Consider the following 25,065-nt stretch of genomic DNA (forward strand, 5'->3'; position numbering starts at 1 on the left):
TAAACTGACACTGATTCTAAAATTCATATGGAAGGAAATGGGCTGAATAACCAAGAGAGTGTGGCGAGAAGACTACAGTTGGAGATTTGTGCTACCAGCCGTCCGCGCGGGTGCGGTGGGTCCCTAAGGTGCTGGGAGGTTGGCTCCCCGACAGACACAGGAAACAGCCCCACACGCGTAGGGGGCCTTGAGTGGCAGATGCGGTGCCAGGAATAACACGGAAAAGATGGTGCTGCGCCAGCTGCATAGCCACTGAGAACAAACACAAGAGCTGTCCTCCTTCGCATCAGCCGCCGCAGATCAGTTCCTAGTCGGGGAAAGACTAAATCTGAAAAGGAAAACATCCAAACCTTTAGCAAAAAAACTCTGGGAGAGTGTCAGAAAGCTCTCCTAACAGGGAACATTTCTTAAACGACGCACAACACCCACAAACTGGAAAACAAGAGATTGATAAATTCAACAAGAATAAAGTGAAGTGAAAAAACGAAAAAAACGTAAATTCTCTGTGTCAAAAGACACCATCCCTAAGCCAAGTGCAAATGCAAGCCGCCTCTTGGGAGGAGATCTCTGTGACACGCGTCACCGATGAAGAATTGTGTTCAATGTGTAAGGAGCTTTCAGGATGCCGCTGGGAGAGAGGCGAGCGGTTGAATGGGAAAATGGGCAGAGGGAACCATTACGCAGGGCACACAGAGGGAGCCTGCACGGTCGGCAAATGGATGAGAGGGAGAAGTGGGAGATCGGATTTAAGCCCAAGAGGCCGTTAGGTAGGGGAAGGAAAGGCTCGTCTTTAGAGAATGCCAGCGAATAAATGCGGATGGAGGGACAAAATTAGAAAAGCTCCACGTGCAACCACAAGTGTCACAGTGGGCTGAGGCAAGGAGCACGAGTGGCTGCTAAAATGACTGGGGGAAAAGTTAATGGAGGCTGACTATTCAGTCCCCCAGTAACACCGGCCCCTTACTTACAAAGTGCAAAAGGTTTCTTGAAAACAGAGAAAACTGGTGGACAGGGCCTTAACCGAGTGACCAATCCTAGCATCGCCCATAGCAAGACGACAGATACCATGTGTCCGCCGATGAGCCCCATGAGGACACAACATCACTGAGGCGATATTCGGGCCAAAAAGTTCAACCCAAGTCTAATCGTGAGGAAACTGTCTGACAAACCCAATGGCGGGACCCTCTTTAAGACAACCGGCCTAGACGCTTCAAAGCTGTCACTAAAAGCCAAAGAAAAAATAGTTGTGGACTGCTCCAGGTTGAAAGAGACTACAGGAAATGGCAATTAAATACAATGCAGCAGCCTTGATGGCAAATCACATCAGAAACAAAAGGGATAAGGCACACTTTGAAGCCCTGGCACATGGTGTCATGGCGGAGGAGCTCCTAGCTCCAACAACGCTCCTGTCTGCAGCTCGCTGTCCAGGCTCAGGAAGGAAGGGAGCTGGGAAGCAGATGGCGCACGATGAAGTCTAAAGGTGGCCAGCACCGCAAGGGAGCTGCGCGTGCAGCGTGGGGAGAAGGTACAGGGAGAGGATGTCTCGGGAGAGGGGTTCAGCCAGGTCGAGTCAGCATGAAGAGATAGATGGGCTCCTCTGCCGGGTACCAATGACTGTCGGCATCTACGACAAAGTCAGAAAAGTTCCAAACCTTCAACTCGAGGAGAGTAGATTGGCCAATGGTGGTGTATTCCTAAATGGATTCTATGCAGTTATAACAAATGGCCTCCAGCTATAAGCGGCCGCTGGCAAAGTTCCTAAAACACAGCCTTGGGGCTGAGTAAGTTGCACAAGGAAAAAATACAGCATGATACTACTTACATAAAATTTCTTCAAATATGAAAATAAATTATATACACCTGGATGTGAGAAATACCCATTTTGGATGAATGGTCCCCTTCGGGAGGGCAGGGGGTTCCATTGCAAAGTTACCCAGGGCATGAGACGGGGTCACTGTGGTGAATTTCTTAAGCCAAGTGGTGGGCGGGTAGATGCAATTTCTTCCTATTTTTATTTATTGCCTTCTGGGTATCTTGAAGAGTTTACAATCGTTAAACACCAGAGAAAGGACGTTTGCTGAAAGTTGATCTTTCTTTCTGAGAACACAACAAAACAAAGCTCATGAAACTATAGAAAACTATAAATAAGCACTTCCTTTATCTCCGCACGCTGTGGGACATGAAGACATTCTTGTCGGAGACAGGAACCAGGCCAGGGTGCCTGCTTTTACCATTATGTTCAACCCTGGGCTGGAAACTGAAGACAATGAGAAAGATGTTAGACGGAAATGAGATGTACAACTTCTGGAAAGGAGGAGACCAAAATACCACATTCCTGGGAGCCCCCAGAGAGTCAACGGAAGGGCTTTCAGAATAAATGAGAGGATTCAGGAAAGTGGCCAGATGCAAAACACATATTTCAAATCAACATTTTTTATTATTTTCTAGCAATGACCGGTTAGAAGATAAAGTAGAATTTTAAAAATGTCATTCTCAAACAAAAGAAAACAAAAAAAGAAGGCATTAAAAATGCTTCCTCGTAACCCTCTTAAGAAATGTTCAGGGTCTGTAGGAAGAAAACAAACTTTAATGAGAAACATAAAAACGAAATTTGAAAAAAAAAAAGAAACAAAGGAAAAACATATCATGTTCTTGGGGAGGGAGTTTACAAAAATCAGTGCTTCCCAAATTAATGTGTAGGTTTGCCAGATTTTCAACCGAAATTCTAATAGCACTTATTGGAGGGTGAGGGGTGGGCCGGGGTGGGGACGTAGTTGGCAAGATGAACCTAGAAATTCATATAGAAGGAAAAATAGGAATAGCGAAAAATTTTTGAAAATTAAGAGCAGATTTCAGAAGTGAAGGTAATCGAGCTGCTGCACGTTGAGGGCTCCCCGCAGACCAACCATCAGGGGAAGCTGCTTCATCTGCGTTTGCGTTTTCCAGAAAAGCCAAGTGAAGCTCAGAGTTAAGCAAGGTCTCAAAGTCACATAGCTATGAAGCCACAGAATCAACTACAGATCATGCCTTGTTACTCTGCATATGCCACTCTGACATTGTAACATTTATTCCACTTCTACAATATTTATCAGCACGATATCGTGTAAACATAAGCCTCTGGGAGCATCTCACTGGGGGAAAGGGGCATGGGGTTGGGATGTTTAAGAAAGGACGTCAAGAAAACCAGATATGTATGGAGCAGGAGAGAAAGGCAATGAGATTTTCACTCCACGCCAAATACAAAAATACATGCCAGGAGAATTAGAGAGTTCAATGTGAAAAAAAAAAGTTGTTCGAAATAAAACTAGGGAAAAAAGTACGTGCACATTTATGTGCTTTCGTGCTGGGGAAAATTTTCTAAGCTTACAAACAAAGGAAGCATCGTGGAAAGGGAAAGCTCACTAAATGCCATTCCTTAAAATTTTACTTTTCTGTGTATCAAAAATATTTATCACAATTAAAAGGGAGACATCCACTTCTGGCCAAGATGGGGCAACAGGGACCAGATTTAATTCTCCGGCCTGAAACAACCTAAAAAACAAAAAACAGGTAAAAATACCTGAAACAATGTATTTTTCAAGACAGTGGCCATCAGGCAGGGAACAATGGTCCCCGGGAGATGGGAAACAATCAGGTTGAGTCTTACAATTGCTCTGTTTGCTTCCTTTAGAGACTTTCCAGGCCTCAGCGCAGGAAGAAGGAACTGAGGGGAGCCCAACAGAATCCCTGAGTTGAGGAAAGAGAGCTGGGGGTCTAAGGAAACCAGGCAACAGAGTTCACAGGACAGAGCACCAGAGAGGAGAGCGAGCCCAGGGGCGACCCTGGAGGCCCACAGATTGCTGGGCACCGAGCGGGGCAGCAGCGCCTGGAAGGGAACTGTCCAGGGCTCCGAAGAGAATCACTGGAAAGGCTTGGAGGAACCAAGGCCTGCTGCTCACACAGGGCTGGGAAGAGGGTCTGTGCCCACCCAGCGGACTAGAAAAGCAGATAATTCACGGGGCATCGGGTTCTGGGAAAGTTCCCGCGGCGGCAGTGGGAATAATGAAGGCTGAATGGAACTCTGCAACAGACCCTCCTTACAAATCAGCAAAACAAGACCTGAAGGGATCAAACTGCGTCCAGATAGCTTAACTGCATCCCAGATCAAAGCTCTGGAATATTTATAGAAATATAAAAATATCCCGCACCCACTAAGGGAAAATTTACAGTGTCTGGCATCCGAACAAAAATTATCAAACAGGCGAAGGAGCAGGAAAATGTGATTCATAAGGAGGAGAAATATCAATCAATCAAAACCAACTGTGATAAGTTAATGCTGCGAACCAAAACCCTTAAAGCAACCACTAAAATAACAAAACAGAGTTATAGCTAAGAAGCCAACAAAGACAAAATGGAATAAATAAAACTCTTGATTAGTGCAAAAGAAGGCAGAAGAAGAGGAAAGGGGGGGGGGAAAGAAGAGATGGGACATGAAGAAAGCGAGGGACGAGATGATGGAGTTGCTCCTGAACACGCCGGTAAGTCTGTTAATTGTCCAAGGGTCTAAACAGCCCACTCTAGAGGCAGAGATGGTCAGATTGGATTGAAAAGCAAGACCCAACGAGGTGCTGCCTAGGAGAAACACTTTTTAAATATAAAGACACAAATAGGTTAAAAGGAGTAACAGAGCTTCGAAACATACATCTGGAAAAAAAAAATGATACAACTGAAAGGAGAAATAGACAAATCCACAACTATAGGCAGAGATGCCAATCTCTCTCTCTCCATAATGAATTGGACAAGTGGGCAGAAAATCAGCAAGGATGTAGGAGACGTGAACAATACTGCCAACCGACTTGACTTGGTTGACATTTATAGAGCATTCCAGTCAAAGACACATTCTTTCCAAGGACACATGGAACATTTACCGATATAGACCATGTTCTGGGTCATAAAACAGGACAATCAGTTAAGAAGGATTTAAGTCACATAAATTATGTTCTTTGACCAAAATGGAATTAAAGAATAAATCATAACAGAAAGATATTTGGAAAATTCTCAAATCTATGGGATCTAAATAACACGCTTCTAAATAATCCATGAGTCAAAGAAAAATCAAAAGGAAATTAGGAAGTATTTTCAACAGAAAGAAAATGAGAATGCAACACATGGGAACTTACAGAGTGCAGCCCAGCAGGACTTGGGGTGAACTTAGGGGTGAATCTGTGCCTATGTCACAAAATAAGAAGGGGCCCAAACTGACGCCCTCGGCTTCCACCTAAAGGAACATAGGAAAAGAAACACAAATTAAGCCCAAAGTAAGCACCAGGAAGGGAATAATAAAGATCAAGCAGAAGTCGATGAAATAGAAAACAGAAAAACAGTAGAAAAATTAAGAAAATCAACCCAAAACTAGGTTCTTTGAGGATATCAATAAAAATGGATAAATCTCTAACCAATCTGATCAGGAAAAGATGGAGAAAAAAATTACCAATATCAGGAATGAGGGAAGTGACATGACTACAGGCTGTATAGGTAGTAAAAGAATAATAAGGTAATATCATGAACAACTTCATGCCAATAAATGTGAAAGGTTAGACAAAATAGACAAGTTTCTTGAAAAACACAGAACACCAAAGCTCAGTCAAGAAGCAATACATAATCTGAATAACCGTACATCTATGAAAGGGTTGAAAGGATAGTTAAAAACTTTCCCGCAGGAAAAGCCCCAGGGGCAGAGGGCTTCACTGGTAGATTCTACTGAACATTTAAGGATGAAATAATAGCAATTATATACAAATTCCTCCAAAAATTGAAGAAGAAGGCATACTTTCCAGTTCATTCTAGGAAGCCAGCATGACCTTGATACCAAAGCCAAAGTCGGTAGAAGAAACCTACAGGGCACTAGCCCTCATAAACAGAGATGCAAAACTTCTAAACACAAGTTTAGCAAATAGAATTCAGCAATATATAAAGTGGATAATACATCATGACAAGTGCGGTTTCTCCCAGGAATGTAGGGCTGGTACAACGTTGGGAAATCAATCAGAGTAATTCACCATATTAACAAACTAAAACAGAAAAAACACAGGATCATCTCAACTGGTACAGAAAAAGCATTTGAGAAAATTCAACACTCATTCCTGATTAAAAGAAAAAATGCTCTCAGTAAACTAGGAGTAGAATTTCCTCCACCTAATAAAGGGCATCTAATGGTGAGAGATGAGGTTTTCTCGCTGAGAACTGGAACAAGACAAGGATGTCTGCTCTCAAGACTTCCACTCAACAGTGTGCTGAGGTCCTCGCTGGTGCAATTAGGTGAGAAAAAGTCATAACAGATTGGAGAGAAAGAAGGAAAAGGGCTTTATTAGCAAACAACCTGATCCTCCAACCCAATGGAATCTACAGGAAAAGCTGCAAGAACTAGTAAGTGAGTTTAGCAAGGTTTCAGGACGCAAGATCGATATACAAAGTCGATGGTATTTCTGTAACATGGCAATGAACAATCAGATGTTGACATTTAAAAAACACCACTTTCTAAGAGTATCAAAAAATAAGGATAAATCTGACAAAGGGTATGGAAGAGGTGCACATTGAAAAATACAAAACATTGCTGAGAGATAGGAAAGGAGACCTGAACAAGTGGAGAGGTATGCAGTATTCATGGATTGGAAGACTCCATCAATGATGTCAAGATGTCAGTCGTCCCTAAATTTCATCTACAGATTCAATGCGATCCCAATCAAAATCGTGGCAGGTTTTTTATGTAGAAATTTACACACTAATTCTGCCACTCAGATGGAAATGCTAAGGGCCTAAGGAAGCCAAAGCACCCTGGAACAGAGGAATAAAGTCGAGCTACCACTGTAAGAAATAGTATAAAACTAGAGTAACAAAAACAGGGTGGTCTTTGTGTAAAGAAGTTCAGACGGATGAAAGGTACAAAATAAAGAGTCCAGAAATAAATCCACACGTGGGCAGAAATGATAGCTTTTCCAAAAAATCATGCTGGAACAACTGGATATCCACCTGCAAAAAAGAAGAAGTTGGATGCATACCTCATACTACATACAAAAATTAACTTAAAATGGATCATAGACCAAAATATAAAGGCAGAACTACAAAAACATTGGAGAAGGTCTTTGTGAATATAGATTAGGCAAAGGTTTCCAACACCAAAAGCACAACTCTTGAAAAAACAAATGGGTGCGTTGAAATTCATCAAAAGTCTTTAAAATTTGCTCTTCAAAAGTCATTGTAAACAGAATAAAAAGATAACACAGGCACTGGGAGCAAAACTTTGCAAAGTCTATGCGTCACAAAGGGCTGATCCAGAAAATACTGTACAAAGAACTCTTAAAACTCAATAATAAGAAGACAAACAACCCAATTTTTAAATCTGGGCAAAAGATTAGAACAGGCAGTTGACTAAACAAGATAAATGAACAGACGTCAGTCCATGAGAAGATGCACAATACCATTCGTCACGGGGAAACACAATACAAAATCACAGGATACCACTAAATTTACAAGAACGGCTAAAATGAGAAAGACTGTTGAGACCCGATGCTGGCCAGAATGTGGAGGAACTCCACGTCGCCGGTGGAAATATAAAATGATAGTTTGGCAGTATCTTGATTTTCAAAAAGTTAAACATGCACCTGCCATGTGACCTAGCCATTCTCCTTGTAGAATTTCCCCATGAGGAAAGGAAATGTTTGTCCTTACGAAGGCTTTCACATAGATGTAAATAACAGCTTTATTTTTAATTGTCAAAAACTGGAAACAACCCAAAAGTCCAACAACAGATGAATGGATAAACAAATTCGGCTGTATCCATATCGTGCGATCAGAAGGAATGCATGGCCGACGCACGCAACAGCACGGACGCGTCTCAAAATAGCAATGCTGGGAGAAAGAAGCCAGGCAGAGAGGAGTACATACTATATGCTTCCATGTATATGTATAGAAAACTCTAGAAAATGCAAACTAAGCAGGTCATTGGTTGCTTGGGAACTGGGGGGCAAGGAGGGATGGGAGAAGGGATGGCAAGGGCCCCAGGACACTCCTGGGGGTGACGGGTGAGTTCACCATCCTCACGGTGGTGATGGTTTCTCCGTGTCTACGTATGTCAGAATTGACCAGACTCTCTCCTTTAGATGTGCGGTTTATCATAAGCCATCAACTCGAGCCATTTTTTAAAAAATTAAAAGGCGAATGACAAACTAGGAGAATGTTTTGAGTCAAATAGGACAGACAAAGGGGTAATATATTAATACATCAAATGCACTTGGAAATCCATAAGGAAAACATTAACACCCTAGTTAGCTTGCCGGGGCCGCCATAACAAAGTCTCCCAGACCGGGCGGCTTAAACCACAGGTTTTGATTGTCTCCTGGTCCTGGAGGCTGGACGGTCAAGGTGTGGGCAGGGCTGGTTCCCCCTGAGGCCTCTCTCCTTGGCGTGTAGATGGCTGTCCCCTCCCTGTGTCCTCACAGGGTCGTCCCTCTGTGCGTGTCTGTGTCCTCATCTCCTCTTCTTATAAGGACCCCGGTCACACTGGATCAGGGCCCACCCTAGTGACCTCTCTCTACCTTAATCACCTTTTTAAAGGCCCCATCGCTAAATCACATTCTGTGGTGCTAGGGGTCAGGATTTCAGTAAATGAATTTGGGGAGACACAGTTCAGCCCATCACACACCCTCAAAGGAAAAAAAATGGGTAAACAACATAGAGAAGTTACAGAATCAGAAATACAAATGACCAATAAACGTAAAAGAAAGTGCAAACCCTTGTAACCAGATAAGTATAAACACAATGAGACACCATATCGACCCCTGGGTTTATGGGCCGCTCACAGTGTGCTGACCATTTGCTCTCAAGTGTCAGAGCCTGGCTGGAGATGAGCCCTCTCACCCTCCAGGGACCAGCAGTGCCTCAGGGAAGCCAGGATCCAGTATCAAGCAGGTGCCAGGAGCCCCTGGGGAGGGAACCAAGGAGCCCACGGGGTGGCATCCTCAAGCTGGACCACGAGGGCAGGCAGATCCCATGGGGGCTTGGTCTGGACATGAATGGCAGACACCCCTTCAGCATGTCCAGCCACTCTGGTCCCATTGTACTAGTCAGGCAACCTCAGCTCTGGGCGTGTGGGGACCTCCAGGACGGGGACCCGGCGAGGTGCTGGGGAGGGGTGAGTGGACCCTCCCAGCCTGTGGCCCTAGCCTAGGCTGGCCTGTCTGTTCCAGTGCCAGCCTGACCAATCTGACCAGCAGCCACATGCAGGATCACCTGACATTTATCGAGCCTTCCATTCAGAAAGGAACCACCCCAGCCATGCGGGAGGCACTGAGGCAGGACGGTCACCAGCGAAACTCAGGGTCACAGGGACCCGGGCCCTGAGGGCTGGCTCACTGTCCCAGTCCTCTGGAACAAGAAACCCAGGGGCGCCTACCCTAAGAAGGGGTATACGTGACCCAGACGGTGAGAACACAGAGCTGGCGGAGGGAACATACGTGACCCAGACAGTGAGAACCACAAAGCTGGTGGAGGGAACCAGGCCCAGTGGAGCCAGGAAGAGAGAGGCAGGAGGGGAGGGGAGGGGGTGTGCAGGGCATGACCTCTGTCCAGAGCTGGGGGGAGAATGTCCTTTCCACCCTTTTCGCGTCCTTATGGCTGGGCTAAGAATAAAATTGACGCAAAACCAGATTAATAGGAGAAACACCCAGTTGAATGCGTACGTATTAGAGATCATAGAGACATGATGCTGGGAGAGGGAACAAAGCCGGCAGCATATATATCTTTTACACAAAGAAACAATAAATTTGTGGGGAATTGACAGGACAAAGAAACTTAGATTCAAGGCACGTAATTAGGGAGGAATTTAAGCAGAGTTGAGGCTTGAGGCAGTAAATTAGCAAAGTTTGTTTATGCAGCTTCTCAGCCCTGAATTCCTCCTCGCTCTGGCGATAAGGATGCAGGGAGCACCTTTCACATGGAGATTTATTTCCTGCATGCACGGGGACCAGAGACAGGGGGGCAGAATGCCCTTTTCGCTTCTCAACTGACAGTAATTCAAAATAATCAGTAAGCTATTGTGGGATATTTGGGGGTGGCCTGCCCTGGGCCCCAACCCCCCCTGGGAAAGGCCGAGTGAGTTTTATGCAGGGGAGTGGGGGCCCCAGCCCGGGGAAGGGGTGAGGGGCCGGGGACCCGTGGCAGGGAGAGGCAATTCTCCCGTGAGAAGCAAGGAGGCCCCAGGCAGGAGTGGCTGGCGGGAGGGGCTGCCTGGGAGAAATGTTTGGTATCTCCCATGTTGCAAAAACAGCCTGCGATATTGCGATTTGTAAGAAATATATATTTGGTCTCCGTCCATAGTTTCTGGCTCGCAGCTCTTAAAACCCTTGGAATTTCCTGAGTGATAAGAGCAATGGGAGCATCTTTAGTTAGAACATTTGGTCTGTCGTCCTCAGTTGCTGAAATTACTTCAGACCCCTGATGGTGACAAGGGTCTCTTGTTCCTCCTACAAGCCCCCTTTCCACCACAACTGGGTTTCTGTTAATGAGGTGACTTTTGGAAACCCCATAAGGATGGGGACTGGTTTTTGGGGGAAAAAATTGTGATCGGAGGGTGGGAACTTTCAGCCGCCCCTGCACCTCTGAGGAGGGGAGCAAGGCTGGAGGGCCAATCCATCACCAATGGCCAATGATTTAATCAATCGCGTCTGCGTGATGAGGCCTCCATAAAAACCCGAGAGGGCCAGATTGGCAGAGCTCCCGGCTGGTGAACATGGGCAGATTTGGGGAGAGCGGCGTTCGGAGAGGGCATGGAACCCCTCTCCCCGCTCTAACAGGCATATCTAGCAAGCCAGCTGCACAGGCTTAAAGTCAGCACAGAAATCCGGGCCGTGCTGGGAGCAGCCGTGCAGGCCTGTTAGAGTGACCTTGCAACCCCGCATCTCGTGACTGAAGACACCAGCTGGACAGACCCACAGCAGGAAGAGATAACGGGTACCTCGCTCCCACATCTCCCAGCTGCATTTCTTGGAGATTTGAAGGGAAGCGTGAGGACCCCGGTCCTTGCCTCCCTCCACACACAGATAACACCAACATCACAAGCCTTGCTGACGTATGCCAGAAAGCTCTTGGTCTTGTCGTCCTTGAAGCAGATGACTATTCGACGTGCAACTTCTTTCCTTTCAACGAAGCATGAACATTGCTTTGTTAAAAAGAATAAAAACTGCCCTCAGACCTGTACACCTCGGAGCAGCTCCTCAGAACACCCATGGAGTTATTTCTCTGCCCTTGAGTTCCTCGCCTTGATCATCAAATAACCTCCTTTAATTAATCTTTACCCGACTCTTTATTTCAGTCGACAGCACACTTTCCCCACACCTCGCCCTGTGCACGCTTCATCTGGCTGTTGCAAGTTACATCTTTTTATAATGAACCAGTGATCTAGCAAGTAAATGTCTCTGAGTTCCGGGAGCCGCTCTAGCAACTTAACTGAACCCGAGGAGGGGGCTGTGGGAACCTCGGCTTCACAGCCGCCCGGTCAGAAGTACAGATGACAACCCGGACTCGCGGCTGGAGTCTGAAGCCAGGGTGAGGCTTGTAGGACCGAGCCCTTCACCTGTGGGATCTGACAGTGTCAGAGCTGAGCTGAACTGCAGGACACCCAGCTGGTGTCCGAGACTTGCTTTGTGGGGGAAGACCTTCCCCCCGTATCGGAATGTGATGATCAGAACCCTTATAGGTGCCGAGAATCACCCCGTCCCCTTCTAGAATATTCTTTGTTTCTTACAGTCTCACAGGGGTTTCAGTGTGAGGAGGCAGATTTCCAGGCACGTGTATGCAAACAAAAGTGCCCCTGAGCCTCTGTCTGTGTCCAGTGCCGCCTCCTGCCCACGCACAGGGCACACCTACCGTATACGTGGCAGGTACACGTACATAGTTATGCAGGTTTTTGCAGCCCAGTGCAAACCGAAGTCAAAGTAGGGAGCCAGGAGCAATAGCTGTGCTGTTCTTACAAAGCAGTTCAGAATCAGTCATAGTTATCAATAAAGATAAGGGGGAGCTTTTCAGTTGCCCCCCACACCCTTCCAGCTCCCCAGCTCCCTCTTCCCTTGCCAACCTGGTTCCCTGGTTCCCCAGAGCCGCCAGAGACTAGTCTGCGGGCATCTCCCTGCCCAGCCCTCATGCTTCTGGTAACCCAGGGCTAGCCAGTGCCATGGCCCCTCCAGGATCCCCTTCTCAATCCCAGTCCCCGCTCACCACTTCTGCCCTTAGGGAGACCTTCCATGAAGAGGAGGTGGCAGAGGGAAAAGTGCCTTTCACCCAGGGTGGCCAGGGGCCTGTGAGGGCCAAGGGCTAGTGTGCTGCACCACATGGGCTCCCTTGCACCCCTCTAGCACATAAGCCTGCTCACCACAGGGCCTTTGCACATGCTGTCCCTTTGCACTTGAAATGCCCTCTTCTCAGTGAGGCTCCTCTGACTGCCTCATTTAAAATTGCAGCTCCCTCCCACCTCCCGTTACCCTTCCCTGTATGTATCTCCGATGTATCTCACTTATTTACTTAGGTTCCATTTGTCTCCCTCGGGAACATGTGCTCCGTGGAGACCGAGACCTTCACCTATGACGAAGTGAAAGAAGCCAATCTGAAAAGGCTACAGACTATATGATTCCAACTCTATGACTTTCTGGAAAAGGCAAAACTATGGAGACAGTGAAGAGATCAGGGGTTGCCAGGGGTTAGAGGAGAGGGAGAGGTGAAAAGGTGGAGCACACAGGACTTTCAGGGCAGTGAAATACTCTGTGTGACACTGGAATGATGGATATTGTCATTATCCGTGTGTCCAAACCGATAGAATGTATACCACCGAGAGTGAACCCTAAGGTAAACTGTGCACTTTAGCTCATCACAATGTATCAGGGAAACTAGACTTTTGGTGGCAAACACAATGTAGTCTATACAGAAGTCCAAAGCTAATGAGGGACACGTGAAATCTATAAGTTATAAACCAGTTACCTCCATCAAAAAAATAATAATGTATTGCTATAGAACCATCAGTTGTAACAGATGTACGACACCAGGGCAAGATGTTAATTTTCCCGGAGACTGCGGAGGGGGGAGTATTTGGGAACTCTGTTCTTTCTGTGCAATTTTTCTATAAAATTCCTCTAAAAAGCCAAGCCTATTAAAAAACAGAAAAACAGTCCTTTATCAGAACTTCAAGTTTAACTGGGCATCCTCCACTTTATCTGGTAAGCCCAGCCCTGTGGAGCCACGCTGTTGATTTCAGGACTGGGGCAAGCAAAGCCGTGATGGGGGTGGATCTGATGACGCAGGGGAAAGAGGAAGAGAGAAGGGCCACATGCTGTTCCCCAGGCGTCACAGCCTCAGCATGGGACCCACCTCGGCACTCAGAAATCCCAGGCCTGATGGGGAGGAATCCAGTTGGCAGATAATCAGAGAGGCAGGGACTGAGTGTTGAGTGGGTCTGCACAGTTGAGACCGCATCCCTGCCCCCACCCTCACTGAGGACCTCAGGTCCCTGCTCAGAACCCTCCCCCTCCCCTTGGAGCGGCAGCGCCCACCAAAACCAGCACAGAGTCCACCGACTGCCCTCTCCCATCAGCCACACACAACTTTGAACGCAACTTTCGGCCACATCTCTGAGTGCAACCTCACACCTTCAGGGAAGAAGCAGCCTACTGGCCTCCAACCCTCCAACCCCCATTCTCCAGCTCCATCTCTCTCCCCACCCCCCTGCAGTCCCTCTCCTTGGGCCCAGCCAAGGTCACCTGCCAGGCTCAATGGGCCCCGGCACACCCTTGTGCAGCTCTGTCCCCTCCACCAGGTCCTCCTCCACACTGAGCCATGGACCCCCTCCAAGCCGAGCATGGACCACCTCCACCCCACAGAGGGCCTGGAGAACAGCAGGGGACAGCCCTGCTCTCCCCTATTCCTTCCCCAGCAGACAGGCTTTCCCCTACTGTCACAGCTAACCTGTCTCCAGTGCCCACTCCTCATCTTCAGAACCTTCATCCTCGGTGAACCTACTTATGTCATTTCCGTCATCAAACACACCAAGAAGGAGGGCACCCAGCCCCATCCCCATGCCAGCTCCTCAGGAACACAGGACCGGCCCCTCCTCATGTTCCCCCTTTTCTCAGCCTGGGGCAGCCACCAGCTGCAGCCTCCTTGCCGCCCTACCCGGGCTCCCATCCCCACGCTAGAGGCCAGTCCCCCTGCCTCTCTGCAGTGCAGAGACCCTGCAGTGCAGAGACCCTTCCCCTGCTTCCGGGGTGGGGGGGGGGGTCCCTCCTCTCCCTGCAGCTTGCTTAAGGTGCTTCTTCACTGCCCCCCCTGCTCTGAAGAGCATTTGAGGCACTGTGGAGTGCAGAGAGGAACAAGCCAGTCTGGTGCGGGAGACGCAGCTAAAGGGATTTGAGGAGAGGCCGGAAGCCAGGGAGTAGAGGAAACCCAGGAAGAGTGGGGCCCGGGAGTGGGGAGGTTGCAGCCCTCTCCTTCTGCCGGTGGGCCTGCTGTTTGTGGGGGAGCGGCAGGGGGCTCCAAATTGGGCTCTACAGAGGGGGGTCCCCTGAGCGGGGGCTGTGGGGAGGCTGGAGGTGGGGTGGAGTGGGCAGCAAGGCTAGGACAGGCCAGTGGCCTCACTGGAGGAGCCTGGCTGGGGTAGCCTGGGAGGGGTGGCAGGGGATGGGGAGAGTGGCCCAGCACAGGGAACCCAACCTGGCTGGCCAGAAGGGCTGGGAGGGGAGCCTGGGGTTCCAGACCAGGGAGGGAAAAAGGAACGCGGCCAGGTGGAGAGAGGTGCCTCAGACCAGAGATAGGAAAACTCCCCTCCCTTCCCCCCTGCCCTCCTCAGCCTCCCAGTTCAGCCAGCAGCCAGCCCGGAGGGCGGCAGGCTCCGGCCCAGGGACCTACAGCGTGTGGGCACTGGGCACCGGCGTGCGGGGCGTGAAGGGCTACAGACGCGGGGTGCTGGGCCCTGGGGGGAGGGAGGGGGACACGCGGGACTGCGGGGGTTGCTGCGGGACACGGGCGGGGCGTGGGGAGTTCTGGACGCTTCCGGGGTGTGCGGGACCCGGAGTGCAGGGCCGGAAGTGTGCGGGTCGGGTGCGGGGCGGGGATGCGGGCCAGAAACGCAGACTGGGTTGTGGGCCGGCGCGGGCCGGGTGGGGGCCAGGCACGGTGGACGGTCACGTCCGCGGCTCAGGTGCAGTCAGGTGCGCAGGGCGCGGCGGGGCGGGCGGAGTGTCAGGCGCCGGCCAGGTGGCGGTCAGGTGCGGCTCAGGTGCTGGGGCGGGGCGGTGGGGGTGGGCGCCGACCAGGTGGCGGTCAGGTGCGGCTCAGGTACGCAGGGCGGGGCGCTAGGGGTCAGGTGCCGGCCAGGTGGGTGTCAGGTGGGCGTCAGGTGCGGGCAGGTGCAGGCCGGGCGGGGGCCTGCGCGCGTCCTCCCGGGAGCGAGGGGGCGCTGTGCCCGGGGCCGCGCGGGCCGTGCGTGCCCCTCCTTCCGCCCGCGGCCCCGGAAGCGGCGATGGCGCGGAACGTGCTGTGAGTCGGGGTGCGGGGCGCGGTCACGGTCACGCGGGGGCCCCGGGCCCCAGAGCGGGTGCGTGCGGTCTGAGCCTGGCGTCCTGGCAGCTTCGTCCCCGCCCCACTTGGCTGCTTCCGCAGACGTCCCTGGGTCCCCCCGCACAGGAACGGCCACCCTCGGTCATGTCGTGTTGAGGGGTGCAGGCCCCGTGCCGACGTCTCCCCCAGCCCCCTACCGGCCCTGTCCCGCGCTGCGTTCGCCCCCCGCCGCCTGTCCGCCCCAAATTTAGGCAGGAAACACTCATGCTCCCCGGTGAACACCAATGACCCCGTGAAGGAAGGAATGAATGAATGAATGAGTGGATGCACTTTGGCCCCCGGGGGGGTCTGGGGGCAGCGACGTGTTGTGGCCACGCTGAGCCGGTGCATCCCGTGCAGGTGCCCCTGGAGAGCGAGTATGGGCCCGGGTGTGGATTTGAGGAGGGCAAAGGCCGCAGCCACACGGGCCTGCGTGCAGGGTCGGGTGGACGGGAACACTGCTTCCCTCAGCACGAGGGAGATGTGGGGCGCGTGAGGCCCGGCCTCCACTGAGACCCACGCCCTTCATCTTCGAGGAACCCGGCTCCAAGTGAGGCCATCCCGAGGCCAGGAGCCCATGCGATGGGGAGAGAAAGCAGGACAGTGCTGGGCCATGAGGCCACGTGGACACTCACTGGCCAGGGAGGTGGGAGGGGAGCTGGCAGGAGAGCTTACAGGACTCGCTGGCGGAGGGACGGGTGGGGTGAGGGAGAGGGTGGGATCAGGGGTGAGTCACCCTCGGGGCCACAGGGAGGTGGGCTGGGGGCAGCGAGCCAGGTGGTTGTGTTTGGAGGAGGGAGGAGAAATCAGAGTCTGCTTGAGATCTGTGAAGTTGAGGTGCTTGACATGGTACTGGCCTCTGGAATGGGATGGGGGAGTGGGATGTAGGCCAGAGCCCCAGGAGAGCCACGTTCTGGAACCCAGGGAGGGTTGTCAGCTGCACTGGTTGTTCAGTGCGGACGGGTCCAGGCCTCAGGCAGGGCCTTGGGATGGGGCTGATGCTCAGCCCGGGGGCACAACAGAGGGTTTGGGAGACCCTGGACTCGAGAGCAATAGCAAGACTCAACCCCACACACTGGGCCTCTCTCCACCCGAGCTGAGCGCACCGCTCAGGCTCGGGGAGATCGAGGGGTCTGAGCCAGGGCCCCATTTCCACAGTTACCCAGTGGGCCCTAGTCTTTGCCCCTTTTCAGTGCTGCAGCTGGTCCCCAGAGGAATAAGGGAGCCCCCTGGGTCGCCCAGACTCCTACGAGAGGAAAGCCAGGTAGGCTCTATGCCCCCGGGGCCCCGGAAGGGCCAGCTCTGTGGTCACACTGCGCCCAAGGAGGTTCTGCTGGGACAGCCGTCTGCTGCCTTGGTCCCCGCAGACCCCAGGCAGATGTTACCCAGCCATTCAGTTCGTCAGGCCCAGGTGCTACCGGTGACCCGGCCTGTGCCAGGGGGCCCGAGCCCTGCCCTCAGAGAGCCCCGGCCGCTCCTTCCCCAGGAGGCTGAACAGTGCTGTCCAAACCCCTCAGGCTCCCACGCAGCCCTGCTTCCTCCAGGGCGTGCCCCCAGGCCCTCTGAGCCCCGGCCCCCCGTAACCTCCCCACACTGTTGAGGCTGAGAGCCGGCCTGGGATTTGGCCTCAGTGAACCCCTGCCATAGTGCTGGGTGCCCCCCAAGACCAGGGACCATGTGCAGTGCCAGGCGTCGGTCACCAGGGCTACGCATGAGACCCTTGACGGCACCCTGTGTTCCTGCACCCACCCTCCACCAAGATCCACCCCCTGGGCTCTTGGCAGACACTTCTCAGACCCTGCAGGCCTCAGGCCCCTCCCTTACCCCAGCCCCGAGGCCCGGGTGGGTGCACTTGGCAATGTGTCCTCCTTGTTCCCCAGCCCAACCCAGAGCACTGGTCCCTTTGGTGGTGGCAGTGGGTCGGAGCTGCAGATGGTGGCCACTTGCACCTTCCTAGCTGCCTCTGCTCGCTTGGGGGCTTTTTGGGGTGGGGGAGGTAGTGCGGTTGGTGACTGCAAACACCATCTTCCTGAGCCTCTTGTCCTGCATTCCTCACTCCCCCGGGGCGGGGGGAGGAGGTGGCGCTCCCCCACCCTCGGGGAGAGAGTGCAGTGACCCCGGTCTGCTGCGGGGTTAAGCTCGCGTCAGCAGCGAGCTGGTTCTGTGTGGTTCCACCTCACCTGAGCAGAAGGGAGTGGCGGTGATTGGTGCCGTCTGCAGGCCTGCCCCCTGTGGGGCTCCGGCCTGGGAAGGGTGATAGCCATGCGGGGGCCGCGTGCCTTGTCCATCACTTTGAACAAACACGTCTCTGAGCCGTGCCGCCAGCCTGTCTGGAGGGCTGGGGTGGGCACACGCTCTGCTGGCCTCTGTTTGTTTTTTGAATCGTTCATCGGCCTTTTCCAAAGGCCGGCCTTGGGGGTCAACGGCCCGCTGTACCCTGAGTCGATGCTGGGGTTGGGGGAACTGGCCGCCCACGCGGGGTTGAACTATGTGCTGAGCGAAGGGGGCTGCAGGGACCTCGGGGCAGTGGCCTGGGACAGCGGCCCCTGTTTGCTTCCTGCCCCTGTTCACATTGGTGAACAGATGGGGGTCTTTGGGGGTGTCCCGTGTTCTGAGTGTGATGCAGACACACGTCTCCCTCACAGGTACCCACTGTACCAGCTGGGCAACCCCCAGCTACGAGTCTTCCGCACCAACTTCTTCATTCGGCTGGTGCGGCCCGGCACGGCCCAGCCTGAGGACACCGTGCAGTTCCGGATCCCCATGGAGTAAGCCCCCCAGGAATCCGGGCTGGGGAGCACCCCCAAGGGCCTGCAGTTCTGGCCATGTCACGGAACCCGGCTCACAAGCGGGGCTTCTTCCCGCTCTGAAAATCCTTCAGGCAGCTCCGGGCTCTGCAAATATTGACTGAGGGCCTGGTGTTCGCAGAGCCTTGGAGGAGCCTGCACCGGCTCGCCTCCCCGCTCCCTGCACCTGAGGCGGCCTAGTCTAGCCGAGGCCTGAGCCTGGCTGCTCTCTCCGGAGGCTGGGCCGTGACTTCAGAGCTGCTCCCCTCAACTTCCCAAACCTCGGTCCTCCAGGTGGTTCCTTCACAAAGGCCCCCAGTTACAAAGCGACACATGGCCCTGTCACCCACGCTGCAGGGTGCTGCTCTGAAGTCTTAGGATGTGACTGTCCCAGGCCAGGGGCCCGGGGGGTTGGCTCGAGCTTCTGTGTCAGCCAAGGGCCTGCTCTCAGCCTTCAGAGGAGGGGGCAGGAGGAGCTGCGGGCCCCTTTTGATGCCCTTTAAGGTGTGGAGGGAACAGGGACCAAATGCACCAATGCCTCAACCATCATTTCTAGGAGAGGACCTCGTGCCAGGCAGGCGGGCAGCTACAGACAGGACCGGCTGTAGCAGGCTGGCCTCCTGGCGGCCAGGGGCACTCACAGACCGTTCCTGCCCCTGGGAGAGCAGTGTCTGAGAGAGCAGTGTCTGGGAGCTTGGCCCCCATGAGCGTGGGCCAGCGGGAGGGTGAATGGAACTGGGGACCCGGTCCCTCCGTCACCCCACATGATGTGTTGAGGACGGGAGAGTGCTGGGCGGGGACCAGTGGTCTCAGCCCCGGCTCCCCCCAACGCAGGGGTGAGGCTGTGCCCCTACCTCCCACCCTCGGCCCGCAGCCTGGCACCTCTTCCCCCGTTGGCGGGCTGCTTTTTATCTCAGCCTTCTTTTCCTATGTGCAGGATGACCAGGGTGGACCTCAGGAATTATCTAGAGCGTATTTACAACGTGCCCGTGGCCGCCGTGCGGACGAGGGTGCAGCACGGTGCGTGCCGGGGTGGGCTATGCCCTGTCTCGCGTGTGGGCTCTCCCCCAGGCTGCCCTATGTGGCTGTCCCGCGTCCTCCTTGCAGCCACTTCTTGGGGTCTGGTTCTTGGCACAAGAGGAAACTGAGGCCCAGGGGTTGAGGTGACCTCCTGGGGTCACTCTCCCCAGGGCACATCTGGGACTGGAACCCGGGTGGGCCGGCCCCACAGGCTGCTCTGAGCACTGCCCAGGACCTTGGGCCCCCAGCCCGCCCACCAGCCCGCCAGCCCCACGCAGCCGCTTCCCCTCTACCGCGGAGGGAGGTCAGGTCAGCAGAGTGCTTTCTTCATTCCCCCAACCGGTTCTCCCTCCTTCCTGTTGACCCTGTCCCCCTGCGTTGTAAATCTGACGACCTTCAGTCTGAAGTGAGGACGGCCAGCAAGGGCCCTGCCCCGACAGACAGGAGAGATCAGTTTCCTGAGTTATTTTAGACACGCGGGCTCCTAGCAGAGCCGAGGTCCCCAGCCCTGGTGCCTGTTCTGCAAGTGTGGTGTGTGCATTGGAAACGGGCACATTCAGGGTGTGACGTGCTGTCGTCTGTGGGAGACCCACTGGCTCCTATATGTTCCCTTCTTGAGAAAGTGGGTTTTTGGGTTAGATGGACTGAAAGTTTCGTGCTGGGAGTAAAGCACCCCCCCTGCCCTCCACAGGTTCCAACAGGAAGAGGGATCACAGAAACGTCAGGATCAAAAAGCCAGACTACAAGGTGGCCTATGTGCAGCTGGTGAGTGAGCTCTGGGGCAGAGTCCTGAGCCCCGGGCTAAGTTGTCACTCCCCTGACCTTGGTGGAGGACATGCTTCTGCATCAGCTGCTGCCGAGGGGCCCAGGAGGCCTCGAGAGGCAGGATCTCAAGGTCCACAGCTGGGGCAGAGCCTGCCCTTGGTTCTTGTCCACCGTGAACCCCAAAGGGAGCTGGGGTTCAAAGCACACTTCATCTCGTGGGAGGAGACGGGCACGGGGCATTTTGGAACTTCTGGCTGGCTGGCTGCGTGGTGCCTTTGGACTTGAATGTGCTGTGGGCAGAGGCCAGCCCACCCAGGCCTCGGGGGTTTGGGCTCAGACAGAAACCAGACCCTGCCGACCATCTCAGGCTCCTGCCCTGGAGAGCCTGTCCTTGGACAGGCCCGGACAGGAGGCCCTTAGTGCTGTGAGATAGAAGTTGCCGCAGGGCCTCGGTCTCAGAGCCCAGACGGTTTGCTGGGCCCTGGAGTCCTGGCTGAGCCCCCTCCCCTCTGGACTGCATTGTGGGACTCCAGCACATTCTGCCAGGTCCTCTTCACTGTGCCTCCTGCCTGGCCAGGGGCTCTGGGAAGAGGGGCCAGGACCCCTTCTGAGCCTTTACTGACCAAACCCAGAGCTGCGGAGAGTAGGGCACACATTTGCAAAGCCCTGTTTCGGGCTCTTCCTTTCCCGTGTGTGGTGGGACCCCAGATATGCCTTCTCAGACTGGCTCTCAACCGAGAACGGGCCGCCGGTGCTGGCGTGGGCATCAAGGTCGTGGTCTGCAGGCAGGGTGGCCTCTGTGGAGACCCTCCAGGGACAGCTGCCCACAGGGCCCATTGACAGCACCCCCGCTGTTTGCAACCGTGGGGGGGCTTCCTCTGATTTCTTCTGATAACCTGTCAACAGCCTGCGCCGAGCCCGGTGGCGGCTGGCCCGGCCACTAGGTGGCAGTAGCGTTATTGCAGACACAGCCCGGCCACAGCCCTATTCTGTGCGTCAGGAGGCAGTTTGTCGAAAGACCAAGTCAGTGGGGCAGTTTTTCTGAAAAACAGGCCCCGTTGTTCTGAACAGGGGCTCCCGTCATTATTTGGCCTGATATTTGCTGTGCGTAAAATGCGCCAATCCAGGTGGAGAGAGCTGCCCGGCCTTATAAAGACACCCGTGTCCTCCGTGCTAGACCAGGCCATCTGTCTTTGCCGTGGCATGCGGGCTGACATCCCATATATCGGCATTCACCACGAGGCCCTACAGCAGGCAAGCCGTCGTTACAAGTGGCTTTTGAGTCATCTGAGCCCTCGCATTTTTCCCCGGGCCCCACCCCACTCGTGACAGCCGAGCTCGGCAGCCCTCAGACCTGCTATCTGCAGCTGCGCCACGTCGGTTCTTCCTCTGAAATCGAGGTGGGCGGGCTGAGGCGGCACAGCTGGGAGCAGGGTGTGCCCCCCTGGGCAGGTGCCTGCCCCTCTGAAGACGTCCCTTCTCTGTCCCGCGTCTACTGAGACCGTCCTCCCCCCGATGTGTCCCTTTGGGCCTGTCCTGGGGCTTCTAACAACAAAGCTAATTGTAAAGCACACAGAGACTCCAGCAGAAAGACAAATTAAATTACCGAATTTATTTTGAGTTGGCTGCTGCGGAGAAGCCGGCCCGCATGGTGGGAGATCCACATTTTTCCCTACAACCTGATAAACATCCCTTTGGCCCTGAGTCCCCGGGCCCTCGCGGGCGCCCGGTCCCCAACACGACAGAAAAAGCCTTGACCTGCCGCCGGAGCACATGCTGACGCTGCTGCCCGGCGGACGGCGCGGCCCTACCGCCTGGGGCGCAGACAGTGGCTAAGGGCTCTCAGGGCTGCCTGGCCCCGCCGGCTTCCTCGCTGTTCACCGTGACATTTTTCCCCTTTCCTGTTCTTTCTGCCAGTCAGCTCGCTCACTCCTCTCTCGAAAAGCTGAGGGTTTTACTTGTGAGAGTACTAGGTGGGTTCTCTAGAAAGGGGCCCCCCCGGGAAGCGGGGCCTGACCCCGGGAAGCTTCACTCGGCACCCACCAGTGGCTCTCGTCTTGGGGGAGAAATGAAGCATTTCTCTCCCCGGCTTCCTCCGTTTTTTCTCAAGTTATTGCAAGTCGCCTCTTTGTATTTATGTCTTAAAATGTCATTTTATGTTCCCCCACCTCAGAAATCTAGCAGAGTCACGTCCATATATGAAACATAAATCCCCCGTTCTGGGCAGTCAGCCCTGCGTGTAAACCGTTGCCCTCTGGTATTTTAAAAAACAACAAAAAAAAAAGAGTTTTGCAATGTGGAAGATAACCCCCTGCAGGCCGACTACTGCGCGCACCGGCACTGCTTTTCGTCACTCGGGGCCTGCACCCCGAGCTGCAATCAGAGTTTATAAACCTCCCGTTCGTTCCCGGGGCGGAGGACGTGGGCTGTTTCAGATCATGCTTGGCCGCCTGCCCAAATCCAAATTTCTTTACAAAACAAGGGTCTGCAAGAACCCAGCCCGCTTTACTGATTCTACTTATTAAAATTTTCCAGATACGGAGGCCGCCCTCCGTCCTCCTTCCCGGTGTCTGTTTCCAGACGCGGCCCTGAGAGCGCCCGGCGCCCGCCCTCCCCACCCTTATCTTCCGAGCTGCTTCGTGAGAGTCAGCAAATAGTTGAAACGGCCCCTCATGGTTGCTTAAGTCCCCAGAGAGCAAGCGATCCTCCTCCACACGAACCAGGGGGCCAGGCTGGTACCCCGGCCCATGTGCTCAGGGGTCCGGGTTGGGATTTGGCCGACAGTGACACACTCTGAACTTTTAGTGAAAGATGTAAAACCAGTTAACTTGCAAAGCCGGTCTTGATTTATAGACTCTGCATCTGTACATTTCTTTGTACGTTACATGCGTTTTATTTGCCAAGCCCTGAGCGGGAGGAGGCCTGGTGTTTCATGTGGGTAAAGGCCTTTAGGTATTTTGCATGGAAGAAGTTCCAGCGTGGCACCAGACGTGATTTTCCTGTGCCCGCTCCTGCCCCTGGTCTGCCCAGGCTGCCCCGAGCCGGTGGATGGGCGCTTTGCTGGGCTGCTGTTAATGAGGCCCCCAGCCCGGTGCAGACTCCACTCCACAAGGAGATAATGTCTATGAAAAGGGGCATTGTCCCAGAGTAATGGTTTCCCGCTGCTAGATAAAAGCCAGGGGCCCCAGGGCCGACCGAGCTGTTTATTTTCCAGGCAGGGACATTGCTCCAGAGATGCTGGCTGCTTGTCTGTCCTGCGGGCGTGGGGCGTGGGTCAGGAGCAGCACGGGGGCGGGCAGGTCTGTCCAGCCCTCGTCTCGGAAAGCATGGCGGCCGCGCTCGGCCCTGCTGGAGCATGCGCCCTCTCTCCCCAGGCACACGGACAGACCTTCACATTCCCAGATCTGTTTCCTGAGAAGAAGCAGAGTGAGGGCAGCACCGCTGTGGACGAGGACATCCAGGACAAGTTCCTGGAAGAGCAGAGGGAGAGGCAGAGGCACGACCCTCGGCGCGGGGGCGTCCCCAACTGGTTTGGCCTGTGACGGGCCCCAGCTCTGACAGCTCTAATAAAAATCTCGCTTGTGGAGAGACGACCACCGGCTCTGTTCCCTCTGTTCCCCATCTCCCCACAGCAGGCCTGAGGCCTCGCCTGCTGGTCGTGGGGGCTCCCACCACCCCCCCACCCGAGCGCCGGTGGCAGCCTGGCCGAGCTCCCCCTGGAAGCCACTGTACACTCAGCACACTGGCAGTGGGTGGGCCCTGGGACCCTGGTGACCGTTGGGCTCACACGACCATGTGTCTGGCTCTGCTCCCGTGAACCTAAGGCAAGACCGGGACCCCCAAAGGCAGACAGGCAGGCCAGGAACCCTGTTCCAGTAGGGGTAATGAGACACACCCGTGAAAAGCACCCAGAAAGTAACTGTGAGCGGCTCCACTTGAGATTCTGTAGTGAGGAGGGGTGAGCGTGCGTGTCAAGGGCAGAGGGCAGGGTGCGTGTGCTGGCTGTAGGAGGGAGCCTGTCCAGGCAGAGGTTCCAGTTAGGCACGATCGGTAGGTCTCTGATCGGGGCGGGACCACAGGAAGTGGTTTTGAGGAGAGAGCATTAATCCGTGGAGCTGAGGGCCGTAGGATGGAGGCTGGGAGGCCCAGATCTGGGAAGTGCCGGGTCCGAAGGCTCGAACACAGGAGCATGGTCAGTGGTCATCAGCACCGTGGGAGCGGATGAGGTGGGGAAGGAGACGGCGTCCAGAGGCCCATGGCAGGTGGGGTTTGAGATGGCCGTGTCCCGTGGTGTCCAGGCGGCCTGGTTCCCTGCATCTCAGGTCCCTAAGATCTGTCTGCCGCTCTTACTTTGTTTTTTTTAATCGAGCTTTGCATTAAAAGCCCCACTGGGCGCCCCCGGAGATGCCAGCACATGGTGGCTGCTCCGTGAATGTGTGTAGAAGGAGTGAAAGCCATATGGTTTGTTAGTACAGTTTGTGAAGGAGTCTGCCTGTCGGTTTGCTGCTAAGAGAGAGATTGGACCTAGAGATTTGGGGAGCAAGCAAGAAAGGGTTGTTGACGTGCTGGGGAGAATCAGACCACATCCCCCCCGGGGTGGGACACGGATGCCACGAGGCCTCAGGGCCCCCCAGAACCCCATTCTGGAGTGCTGCCTGCTGTGGTCTGAGCCAAGCCCCGGCTCTTCCCTCCGCCGCCAGGGGCTGCCTCCGGGGGCCTCGCAGGGAGAGACGGAAGTGGGGAGCTAACTCAGCCACCCCCTCCACCCCGAGGGACACCCGGAGAGCGAGGACAGCGGGTCAGCGCCGGCACGTAGGCCTCGCAGCTCCCCTCCGCCTGGAGGGTGAAGGTCCGGGCAGACGCCACCCTTCAGTGTTGA

At 54.1% G+C, this 25,065-nt stretch overlaps 1 protein-coding gene across 5 annotated transcripts; it reads left to right on the forward strand.

Moving 5' to 3' along the window:
- Positions 1 to 15,115: 15,115 nt before the first annotated feature.
- MRPL23 (mitochondrial ribosomal protein L23) lies at positions 15,116 to 23,779 on the forward strand. Of its 5 annotated transcripts, none has more exons than XM_070564427.1 (5): positions 15,122 to 15,227; positions 18,261 to 18,383; positions 19,339 to 19,421; positions 20,113 to 20,186; positions 23,561 to 23,779. In XM_070564427.1, the coding sequence occupies exons 2-5, from the start codon at positions 18,379 to 18,381 to the stop codon at positions 23,726 to 23,728; spliced, it is 330 nt and encodes a 109-aa protein (XP_070420528.1). In that variant the 5' UTR covers positions 15,122 to 15,227; positions 18,261 to 18,378; the 3' UTR covers positions 23,729 to 23,779. The 5 variants fall into 5 exon arrangements, with proteins under 5 accessions (XP_070420526.1, XP_070420528.1, XP_070420525.1 ...); XM_070564424.1 differs by lacking the exon at positions 15,122 to 15,227 and adding an exon at positions 15,398 to 15,555; XM_070564428.1 differs by lacking the exon at positions 15,122 to 15,227 and adding an exon at positions 15,529 to 15,613.
- Positions 23,780 to 25,065: the final 1,286 nt, after the last annotated feature.

This window comes from Equus przewalskii, chromosome 11 (assembly GCF_037783145.1).
Source record: "Equus przewalskii isolate Varuska chromosome 11, EquPr2, whole genome shotgun sequence".
Lineage (NCBI taxonomy): Eukaryota > Metazoa > Chordata > Mammalia > Perissodactyla > Equidae > Equus > Equus przewalskii.